This window comes from Cetorhinus maximus, chromosome 5, assembly GCF_964194155.1.
Source record: "Cetorhinus maximus chromosome 5, sCetMax3.hap1.1, whole genome shotgun sequence".
In the NCBI taxonomy this organism is placed as follows: domain Eukaryota; kingdom Metazoa; phylum Chordata; class Chondrichthyes; order Lamniformes; family Cetorhinidae; genus Cetorhinus; species Cetorhinus maximus.
The window spans coordinates 155,955,263-155,967,851 of NC_135883.1; the positions used below are offsets into that span (position 1 = coordinate 155,955,263).

The 12,589-nt window shown below is 45.3% G+C and overlaps 1 protein-coding gene across 1 annotated transcript in view; it reads left to right on the plus strand.

Annotated features, from left to right (window-relative positions):
* LOC144680380 (heme-binding protein 2-like) overlaps positions 1-12,589 on the plus strand; it is a 38,398-nt gene that overhangs the window by 1,392 nt on the left and 24,417 nt on the right. The window contains exon 2 of the mRNA XM_078541346.1: positions 12,356-12,485. Coding sequence (XP_078397472.1) covers positions 12,356-12,485 — 130 coding nt within the window. The remainder of the gene's footprint in view (positions 1-12,355; positions 12,486-12,589) is intronic.

Below are 12,589 nucleotides of genomic sequence, written 5' to 3' on the forward strand. Positions count from 1 at the left end.
GACAACCCCCTGGTCCTCCCACCCCATGGTTTGCCCATGATGCACTGACTTACCCCCCCGACCCACTACTCTACCTGATACCCCCACCACCCAAACCCCAGACCCTCCTCCCACATCACAAATACCTCCCTCCACCTCAACTAAACCCCACCCCCTCCAAATACCCCCTGGCCCTCACACCCCCTGGTTACCCCACAACTCCACAAACTAACCCCCACACCCTGACTACTCCCACCGCCCCAACGACAGGACCCACCCCCGCCCCAGCCCCCCTCCACCCCAAGGAAGTTGTGAGCCATTAGCACGAATGGGGGTTTGGATAATAGACAGAAAGAGGACAGAAAGACCTTCCACCACTCTGACCACTCACCACCACCCCCCACCATTATCCTCTGACCCTCCCACTCCCTGATTACGCCACAACCCCCTGACTAAGCCCCACATCCCACCCCTTTGAACACTGGACTCCCCGCCCCTCCTTCAATCCATGACTATCCCAAAACACTCTGAATACATCTCACCCCTGACTATCCCCCAACCACCACACCCCTTTTCTACTTTGATGACCCTACAACTAACCCAGAGATAGAAACAAAAAACTACTGCGGATGCTGGAAATCCAAAACAAAAACAGAATTACCTGGAAAAACTCAGCAGGTCTGGCAGCATCGGCAGAGAAGAAAAGAGTCGACGTTTCGAGTCCTCATGACCCTTCAGCAGAACTGAGTATAGTTAGGAGAGGGGTAAAATATAAACTAGTTTAAGGTGGGGGGGGGGTGCGGTGGGGAGAGAAGTTGAGGGGGGGTGTTGGTTGTAGGGACAAGCAAGCAGTGATAGGAGCAGTAATCAAAAGATGTCACAGACAAAAGGATTAAAGAGGTGTTGAAGGTGGTGATATTATCTAAGAAAATGTGTTAATTAAGAATGGATGGCAGGACACTCAAGGTACAGCTCTAGTGGGGGTGGGGTGGAAAGACTGACAAGGTATTAGTTGTAGATTTTAAAATAATGGAAATAGGTGGGAAAAGAAAAATCTATATAAATTATTGAAAAAAACAAAAGGGAGGGGGAAGAAACGGGGTGGGGATGGGGGGAGGGAGCTTAAGATCTTATGTTGTTGAATTCAATATTCAGCCTGGAAGGCTGTAAAGTGCCTAGTCGGAAGATGAGGTGCTGTTCCTTCAGTTTGCGTTGGGCTTCACTGGAACAATGTAGCAAGCCAAGGACAGACATGTGGGCAAGAGAGCAGGGTGGAGTGTTAAAATGGCAAGCGACAGGGAGGTTTGGGTCTTTCTTGCGGACAGACCGCAGGTGTTCTGCAAAGCGGTCGCCCAGTTTGCGTTTGGTCTCTCCAATGTAGAGGAGACCGCATTGGGAGCAACAAATGCAGTAGACTAAGTTAGGGGAAATGCAAATGAAATGCTGCTTCACTTGAAAGGAGTTTTTGGGCCCTTGGATGGTGAGGAGAGAGGAAGTGAAGGGGCAGGTGTTGCATCTTCTGCGTGGGCATGGGGAGGTGCCATAGGTGGGGGTTGAGGAGTAGGGGGTGATGGAGGAGTGGACCTGGGTGGCCCGGAGGGAACGATCCCTACGGAATGCCGCCAGGGGGGGTGAAGGGAAGATGTGTTTGGTGGTGGCATCATGCTGGAGTTGGCAGAAATGGCGGAGGATGATCCTTTGAATGCGGAGGCTGGTGGGGTGATAAGTGAGGACAAGGGGGACCCTATCATGTTTCTGGGGGGGAGGAGAAGGCATGAGGGCGGATGCGCGGGAGATGGGCCGGACACGGTTGAGGGCCCTGTCAACGACCGTGGGTGGAAAACCTCGGTTAAGGAAGAAGGAGGACATGTCAGAGGAACTGTTTTTGAAGGTAGCGTCATCAGAACAGATGCGACGGAGGCGAAGGAACTGAGAGAATGGGATGGCGTCCTTACAGGAAGCGGGGTGTGAGGAGCTGTAGTCGAGGTAGCTATGGGAGTCGGTATGTTTGTAATGGATATTGGTGGACAGTCTATCATCAGAAATTGAGACAGAGAGGTCAAGGAAGGGAAGGGAAGGGACGCTACCTTCAAAAACAGTTCCTCTGACATGTCCTCCTTCTTCCTTAAGCGAGGTTTTCCACCCACGGTCGTTGACAGGGCCCTGAACCGTGTCTGGCCCATCTCCCGCGCATCCGCCCTCACGCCTTCTCCTCCCTCCCAGAAACATGATAGGGTCCCCCTTGTTCTCATTTATCACCCCACCAGCCTCCGCATTCAAAGGATCATCCTCCGCCATTTCTGCCAACTCCAGCATGTTGCCACCACCAAACACATCTTCCCTTCACCCCCCCTGACGGCATTCCGTAGGGATCGTTCCCTCTGGGACACCCTGGTCCACTCTTCCATTACCCCCTACTCCTCAACCCCCACCTATGGCAGCTCCCCATGCCCACGCAGAAGATGCAACACCTGCCCCTTCACTTCCTCTCTCCTCACCATCTAAAAGCCCAAACACTCCTTTCAAGTGAAGCAGCATTTCACTTGCATTTCTCCTAACTTAGTCTACTGCATTTGTTGCTCCCAATGCGGTCTCCTCTACATTGGAGAGACCAAACGCAAACTGGGCGACCACTTTGCAGAACACCTGCGGTCTGTCTGCAAGAAAGACCCAAACCTCCCTGTCGCTTGCCATTTTAACACTCCACCCTGCTCTCTTGAGCTAGAGCTGTACCTTGAGTGTCCTGCCATCCATTCTTAATTAGTACATTTTCTTAGATAATATCACCACCTTCAACACCTCTTTGATCCTTTTGTCTGTGACATCTTTTGATTATATGCTCCTATCACTGCTTGCTTGTCCCTACAACCAACCCCCCCGTCAACTTCTCTCCCCACTGCGCCCCACCCTCCACCTTAAACCAGCTTATATTTCACCCCTCTCCTAACTATACTCAGTTCTGCTGAAGGGTCATGAGGACTCGAAACGTCGACTCTTTTCTTCTCCGCCGATGCTGCCAGACCTGCTGAGTTTTTCCAGGTAATTCTGTTTTTGTTCTACAATTAACCCACACTGACCCAACTCTCCTACCAGCCCCGTTGATTATCACCTGAACTCCCATCCCTCCATGAATAACCCCCACCTCCTCTCACTGCTCCCTACCCTTCCCGACATCCTGACCCTCTCCATACTTGGGTGAGTGAAAAGGAGCGGAGTGGCATCCGAAGGTGATTATCACTACCCGGATGTTGTGAGCCATTAACATGAATAGGGGATTGGATAATGGACAGACAGAGCTATGGGATTTTGATAAACTGTGGTCAACATTTAAAGAAATAATTACAAATTCTCAGTGAAAACACATTCCATTGAAAAACAATAAATTCTGCAGGAATACTGGTCCACCCATGGCTTACCACATAAAATAATGGGGAGCGAAAGGGTGAAAGAGAGTGTGGAATTTAAAGTAATCTATCTAGAAGAAAATAAGCACTAGGGAAACTAATGGGAGTAAAATCTGACCAATTCACTGTACTTGATAGTTTATATCCTTGGGGTCAGTTCAGTGGATCGATACGATTCTCTGCAGCTATGACCGGGTGTTCTGAAGGTTGTGCTGTCTGTTCTGCTGCCAAGAGATATATACCGGTTAGGTGACAGGGCAACAAGTTGGCAGATGGAATATTTTGTGAGCAAGTGTGAGGCTATTCACTTTGATAAGAAGAAAAACGGAGGGTCACCAGAATGGTGGGGTGGTAATTAGTGAGGAGGGTTGCCTTAGATTACAGGAGGATATAGGCAGGAGGGTCAGATGGGCTGATCAGTGGCAAATGGAATTTTATTCGGATAAGTGTGAGGTGATGCACTTGGACAGGACAAACAAGGCACGGGAAGACACGATGAATGGTAGGGCCCTGGGAAGTATAAAGGATCAGAGGGACCTTGCTGTGCATGTCCACCGGTCCCTTAAGGTAGCATGGCAGGTGGATAAGGTGGTTAATAAGGCATATGGGATACTTGCCATTATTAGCCGTGGCATAGAATAAAAGAGCAGGGAGATTATGCTGGAACTGTATAAAACGCTGGTTAGACCATAGCTAGAGTATTGCATGCAGTTCTGGAATCCGCATTATAGGAAGGATCTGATTGCACTAGAGAGAGTGCAGAGGAGATTTACCAAGATGTTGCCTGGGCTGGAGAGTTTTACTTATGAGGAGTGATTGGATAGGCTGGGGTTATTTTCCTTGGAGCAGAGGAGATTGAGGGGGATATGATTAAGTTGCATAACATTTTGAGGAGCATAGAATAGGGTAGACAGAAAGGAACTTGTCCCCTTGGTGGAGGGTTCAATAACTAGGGGGCATAGATTTAAGGTAAGGGGCAGGAGGTTTAGAGGGGATGTGAGGAAGAATTTTTTTGTCCAGAGGGTGGTGTGAATCTGCAAACTAAATGTCTGAAAGGTTGGTATTGGCAGAAACCCTCATAACATTTAAGAAGTATTTGGGTGTGCACTTGCGATGCCATGGCATACATGGCTATGGGCCTAGTGCTGGAAAATGGGATTAGAATAGTAAGGTAACTGTTTGACCAGTGCAGACTCGATGGGCCTCGATGACTCTTTAACTCTAACTTTTTAATTGGTATAAAGAACATATCCATTTTGGTATTTAGAAGCATTTGGTTTCTTAATCCAAAAAACTCAGAAAGTTTGTATTTGGGTATAACAAATGATTAGAAAGGCAAATAGTAAGTTGCCCCTTATTGAAAGGGGTTTGGAGTTCTAGAATAATGAAGTCTTGCTCCAATTGTACAAGGCATTAGGGAGACCACACCTGGAATACTGTGTGTAGTTTTGATCTCCTTATCTAAAGAAGGATGTACACACTTTAAAGGTGATGCATGAAGATTCACGGGGGTGATTTCTGGGATGAGGAGGGTTGTCCTGTGATGAGAGGAATTATAAATTGGGGCATGCTCTCTGGAGTTTAGTAGAGTGAGAGGTGATCTCATTGAGGCTACAAGATTGTGTAGGGGCTTGGCAGGGCAAACACAGGGAGGCTGTTTCCCCTGATTGGGAACCGAGAACACGGGGGGACAGACCCTGGTTAAGGGGTTAATCATTTAGGGCTGAGAGGAGGAGAAATTTCTCACTCAAAGGCTTGTGAATCTTTGGAATTCTCTATCCCAGAGGGTTATGGATGTTTAGTCATTGAGATAGATTTCTGGATTCTAGGAACATCACAGATGGGGGCTGGGTGGGAAAGTGAAGTTGAGGTAGGGGTGCGGGAGGGTGGTGTGGGTTGGGAGGTCACTTTTAAGGTTTAGTACCAAAAATTAATACTGTACATTTCTAAAAATTCCCTTTTCAATTGAAACCAACATTCCAATAGCGTTATAACTTTTCATGATGTCCTAAAGTAGGAACAATTCGAATGACATGCTGTGTGGTGTACCAGAGGCTTGAGAGTCTTGGACCTCATTGAAACGAGTGGTATAAAAGAGGACATTGACTCACTTATTGCTCTTGCAAAGTCTGGGAATTAAATCCTTATTTGGCATTGACCTAGGCACTACAAACGACAGTGGGAATCGCAGCCCTGTCGACCCTGCAAAGTCCTCCTTATTAACATCTGGGGGCTAGTGCAAAAATTGAGAGAGCTGTCTTACAGACTAGTCAAGCAACAGCCTGACATAGTCATCCTCACAGAATCAGACCTGAAAGGTAACGTTCCAGACACCACTGGAAGTTTCCCTACCACTGACGTGAGACTCACTGATCTGTCGTTCCCTGGCTTATCTCTAAAACCATTCTTAAATAGCGGAACCACATTAGCTGTTCTCCAGTCCTCTGGCACCTCCCCCATGGCCAGAGAGGAATTAAAAATTTGGGTCAGCGCCCTTATGATCTCCTCCCTTGCCTCCCTCAGCAGTCTGGGACACAAATCATCCGGACATGGAGATTTGTCCACTTTTAAGCCCGCCAACACCTCCAATACCTTGTCACTCCCTAAATCAATTTCCTCAAGAACCTCGCAGTCTCTCTCCCCGAATTCCATACCTTCATCCTCATTCTCTTGGGTGATGACGGATGTGAAGTATTCGTTCAACACTCCAGCGATGTCCTCTGGTTCCACCCATAGATTGCCACATTCGCCCCTAATGGGCCCTACTCTTTCCCTGGTTATCCTCTTCCCATTGATATACTTGTAGAATATCTTGAGATTTTCCCTACTTTTCCCAGCCAGAGCTTTCTCATATCCCCTCTTTGCTCTCCTAATTGCTTTCTTAAGCTCCACCCTTCACTTTCTGTACTCCACTAATGCCTCCGCTCTTTTACTCCCCTTGTTCCTGCTAAAAGCCTCTCTTTTCCTTCTCATCGTATCCTGAATATCTCTGGTCATCCATGGTTCTCTGGGCTTGTTACTCTTTCCTATCACCCTAGAGGGAACATGTTCAGCCTGTACCCTCCCCATTTCCTTTTTGAACGCTCCCCACTGCTCTTCTGTAGATTTCTGCACAAGTAGCTGTTCCCAGTCTACCTTGGCCAGATCCTGCCTTATTTTACTAAAAACCGCTCTACCCCAATCCAAAACACTTTTTTGCAACTTGTCTATTTCTTTGTCCATAAGAAGTTTAAATTGTACCATGTTGTGGTCGCTATCACTAATCCACTCAGCAAATGTTTCTTTTCTGAAAATTTTCAATGAAATTCAGTTTATTTTTGTGCCAAATCTTATCTTTCTGAAATTTGTTCATGGGCCCCTTGAGTGTGAAAAATATGCAAATGTGGCCCTCGGAGTCGAAAGGTTGGACAAGCCTGGGTTAAAGGAAGGTTTTACAAATCCCTGCTCCATCCTAGATTCATCCCACCCTGCACCATCCTGTTTAAAATCTAGCAGAATGTGGTCACACTGTGGGACTAAAATGTCCCTGGGGAGGACTATTCCTGATCATTCGTTGTAGCTTTGGCAAAAAAAAATTAATTGAAATCCCAGAGAAACAGCATAAAGTGCTTTTATAAAAAGGGTCTTTACAGAAAACAACCCTATGACTGGAGTGCTTCTAGAAATGATTTCTCTCAGGATATGAAGATGCAATAATACAAAATAGGAGCAGAAGTAGACCATTTGGCCCCTCAAGCCTGCTCTATCTTTCAGTAAGACCATGGCTGATCTGCTTGTGTTTTGATTTCCACATTCCCATCTACAACTGACAACTTTGATTCCCTTGCCTAACAGCAATCTATCTACCTCTGCCTTAAAAATATTCAATGACCCCGCCTCCACCATCTTCTGAAGCAAAGAGTTCCAAAGTCGCACAACCCTCTGAGAGAAAAAAAATTCTCTTCATCTCTGTCCTAAAAGGGTGACCCCTAATTTTAAAACAGTGCCCCCTAGCTCTGCTCTCACCCACAAGAGGAAACATCCTTTCCATGTCAACCATGTCAAGGCCGTTCAGGATCTTATATACTTCAATCAAATCACCCCTCACTCTTCTAAAGTCCATTGGAAACAAACACAGTCTGCCCAACCTTTCCTCGTAATACAATCTGCTCATTCCAGGTATTAATCGAGTAAATCTCCTCTGAACCGCCTCCAATGCATTTACATCCTTCCTTAAATAAGGAGACCAAATCAAAGAATCACAGAATCACAGTGCAGAAGAGGCCCTTTGGCCCATCGAGTCTGCATCAACACGTGAGAAACACCTGACCTACCTACCTAATCCCATTTACCATCACTTGGCCCATAGCCTTGAATGTTATGACGCACCAAGTGTTCATCCAGGGACTTTTTAAAGGATGTGAGGTAACCCGCCTCCACCAGCCTCCCAGGCAGTGCTTTCCAGACCGTCACCACCTTCTGGGTAAAAAAGTTTTTCCTCACATCCCCCCTAAACCTCCTGCCCCTCACCTTGAACTTTTGCCCCCTTGTGACTGACCCTTCAACTAAGGGGGACAGCTGCTCCCTATCCACCCTGTCCATGCCCCTCATAATCTTGTACATCTCGATCAGGTCGCCCCTCAGTCTTCTCTGCTCCAACGAAAACAACCCAAACTGCAGCAGTATTCGAGATGTGGTCTCACCAATGACCTGTATAGCTGACGCAAAACATCATTACTTTTATGTTTAACCTCTCTCGGATTAGAGGATAACATTCCATTAGCCTTCTTAATTACTTGCTTTATTTGCACACTAACTATTTGTGACTCCTGCACTCGAACAGCTCGATCCCTCGGCACCTCGGAATTCTGCAGCCGTCTTCCAGTTAAGTAACACTCTGCTTTTTTATTCTTCCTGCCAAAATGTAAACAATTTCATATTTTCCTACATTACATTCCATCTGCCAGATTTTTGTCCAATCGCTCAACCTGTATATATATCTCTCTGCAAACTCCTTGTGTCCTCTTCACAACATACTTTCCTACCTATCACCTGTAAATTTAACTACCGTGCCTTCACTCCCCTCATCGAGGCCATTAATAAGTTGTAAAATGCTGAGGCCCCAGCACAGAGATTTGCAGAAGCCCACTCATCACATCCTGCCATCAGAAACAGACCCATTTATGCATACTCTCTGTTTTCTGTCAGCCAGCCAATCCTCTTTCAATCCTAATATGTTACCAGCTACACTTTGCGTTTTTATTTTCTGCAAAAGCCTTTGGGTGGCAGTTTATTTTTTGTTCATTGATGGGATGTGGGCCTTGGTGAATTACTGCAATGCATCTTGTAGATGGTACACACTGCTGCTATTGTGCGTCAATGTTTCAGGGAGTGAATGTTTGTGGATGTGGTCCCAATCAACCAAGCTGAACGGTGTCAGGCTTCTGGAGTGTTGTGGGAGCTGCACTCATCCAGGCAAGTGGGGACTATTCCATCAGACTCCTCACTTATGCCTTGCAGGTAGTGGACAGGCTTTGGGGAATCAGGAGGTGAGCTACTCCTCGCAGGATTCCTTGTCTCTGACCTGCTCTTGTAGCCACAGTATTTATATGACTCATTCAGTTCCGTTTCTGGCCATTGGTAACCCCGAGGGTGTTGATAGTCGTGGGGGATTCAGTGATGGTAATGCCATTGAACATGAGGGGGCAATGGTTGGATTCTCTCTTGTTGGAGATAGTCATTGCCTGAAACTTGTGAAGCGCAAATGTAACTTGCCAATTGTCAGCCCAAGCTTGGACATTTTCCAGGTCTTGCTGCTCTTGGACCTGGACGGCTTCAGTATCTGGGGATTTGCGAACGGTGCTGAACATTGTGCAATCAGCAGCGAACATCCCCACTTCTGACCTTATGCTGGAAGGAAGGTCATTGATGAAGTAGCTAAAGATCGTTGGGCCTAGGACACTTCCCTGAGGAACCCCTGCACTGATGCCCTGGAGCTGAGATGACTGACCTCCAACAACCACAATCATCTTCCTTTGTGCCAGGTATGACTCCAACCAGTGGAGAGTTTATTCCTGAATCCCATTGACTCCAGTTTTGCCAGGGCCACACCCAGTCAATGCTGCATAGGTGTCAAGGGCAGTCAATCTCGGGAGTTCAGCTCGTTTGTCCATGTTTGAACCAAGGCTGTAATGAGGTCAGGAGCTGAGTGGCCCTGGTGGAACACAAACTGGGCATCAGTGAGCAGATGATTGCTAAGCAAGTGCCTCTGATTAGCCTTTTAGTCATTCGCTGCCATTCTTTGTATTCTGACCAATCACCTGACTGCCACTCAAATTTGTACTGTTATAGGCTTTTTTCTTCAGTTTTATACTTTCCTTAACTTCTTTAGTTAACCACGGACAATCGGTCCTCCCTTTAGAATTTTTCCTTAGAGTAGGAATATATTATTATATTATATTCTGAGTATTCAGAAATATCCCCTTAAATGTCTGCCGCAGCTTTTCTATCGATCCTTCCCCTGTAGTAGAGCAAGAACCAGATCCTACAGGTGAAAAAGTGAGAAAAAGCAGAATTGCACCTTCCTCCCTTCCTCACTGAACTCCCAGCAGTGCGCTGAGGTCACACTCCAGTGCTAAGTTGCACTGAAATGTTTGAATTCATGTGCTCTGAAAATAAAGGCACTAGCTGAGCCCAGGTACAGAAAAACATTGCAATCTATCTACAGCTGTGCCCCAGTGGTTAGATACTCTCTCCCTGCTTGGGGCCCCTGGATGAGATTTAGAATTTAAACAGTATTGGCAGTTAAATGTTAAATGCTAAATATAAACATTATTAGACGTTTAGAAAGGGATTTAATGTTCTCTCAACTCACCAAACTCTCGGGACTCTGTTGAGGTCACACTCCAGTGCTCGGTCACACTGAAAATTGCTGTCACTTTTTTTTTCCTTTTGGAGATTCTTCTTTATTAATTACACTTTTCCACTTAATTTCCCTGTTTTTCACACATCTCAAAAGCAACCAGAATTAAAAAAAAGATACTATTTGCACATTTATTTCATAGAAATAAAATGCAACATCACATTGAACCTGTGGATAGGCTGTAAATTCAACACAACTTGTACGACAGCTTCTGGGCGCAAGGGAATCAATCCAGTTCTTGAGTGATGGCCGTACGGAATGTTTGTACCATGTATCATTCTACTCTGAAACATTCAGATCAACGATTCTCTCTACATTTTTTCTGAGCTGCTGGTAAATGTCTGATTGACAAACCCTTGGATAGTGGCATTAGCATACAAGGGACCAATGCCATTTAAAGTATAATATGAGTTGGTGCCAATGAAGTCAGATGGAAAGGTTATATTGTTACAGAGTTAACTTGTTTTGTAAATGTAGTGTTTTCTTTGTAGCCACTTTGCTAACACTAGTCGATTGCTCTGTGATTAATTATCCTAAGAGAATCAGCATTGGTCCTGCAATATCACCATTGCTACAGTCACTCTGCCTACTGAATGCAGGTGTAATGAAAGAACGTTAAACATGTATTTATACAGCACCTTTCACAATGTCTCAAATCACCTTCTAGCCAATTAAGTGCTTTTGAGAGGTAATCATTTTTATAGTTTAAGGAATGTTATTAAATGGCAGAGCAAGCTCAATGGGCCAAATGGCTCACTCCTGCTCCTAATAGTATGTTTGTGTGTCATTCTGGATGGATCTGATAAGCTGGTCTAGATTACCTTTATCATCCATAATTATCTTGTCGTCAAGGAGTTCAATCATTGCTGGAGTTCTGTTTATTTTTTTGCCAATGGAAGTTTACTGTGAGCAGGCTTTGTGGGGTGAAATTGCAAGGACACAAGAGCGTAATGGGCTCATAGTGAATCTGTAACCTATTTTACACTCTACATGATTCTCAAAAGTCTTTTCCATTGACTTCAATCTTGTCTTTTAATCTACTTACCTATTACCTCACTCTGTCTTGGTGCTTTTATGAGTTTCTTGAGGCATTGAAATATCATGATAAAGTTGTATTGCATACTAGATATTAAAAATATATCCTAGTAAGAAGCAGCAATCAGAAGAGTCTTCAGACTTCCTGAACAAGAAAATAAAAATACAAATGTGAGCCATTCAGACTTTGTCCTTTGGCCTCTTAAATGTTGCATTGCACAGAGACACATTAGGGCTCCAATGCTTCTCACTGACAGTGAAGACCATGTTGTGCCATCACTCCACTTTATTGACAAGGAGGTATTTGATATTTCTATCCTGTGAGTTTACTGGTAAAGTAGAATCTATTAAGGTAGGGGGCAGGATGTTTAGAGAGGATGTGAGGAAGAATTATTTCACCCAGAGGGCGGTGGGAATCTGTAACTTACTGCCTGAAAAGGTGGTCGAGGCAGAAACCATCATAACATTTAAGAAGTATTTGGGGATATTTACAACCAGATGCCAACAACGTGAGTTACCATTTTACTGGGACCTTTCTGTGATTATTTGGTGAACTAATTGATGAATCTTGAATGGGGATAAATGATCATGCATCATTGAGGGGGGAATGATGTGGTGGTGGGGGAAGCGCATGGGGTGTAGGTGGTGTTGGGATTAAGGGGCACGGAGACAGGTGGAGCACTAGGGCTCATGTCTCCTCTCCCTGGCCCTGAGAACACTAAGAGGGAGGTGACTCAGTGTGAAAGGCTGTCAATAACAATCTCTACTTTCTTTATTGAAAACCCAAGGGGAGGAGCAAGGCCAATAGTGCAGGAAACGCTAAAGTTGAAAGACTGAAAGAGAATAGAAAATGAACCAGGAAGTGTTAATGCCAAGAATTCCATCAAAACCCCTAACTCTCTTTCAATCCCAGTCCATCCAGGACATGAATGCTGCTACCACACCTGGGAAATTAGCATGTCCTCTGAACACTGACGCTTTACAGAGGGACTTCAGTTGTGTCATATGGTAATACATTCTCCTCTTTTTGTCTTAGAATTATGAAGAGAAAAAATTCCTACACTTTCAAGCTGTTGCAACAGTGGTTACTGGAATGGATATGAATCGTGCAATAGAGACCGGCCTGGAGAGACTTTTCAATTATTCACATTTCTCTAATGCTGCAGGTACATCAAATGTTCCCTCAAAATAACAAAAGAATAGAAAACAACCTTTCGATCTTTGATTTGTCTTGTTTCAAACTTAGTGTGTAGACTGAGACACTGACCGA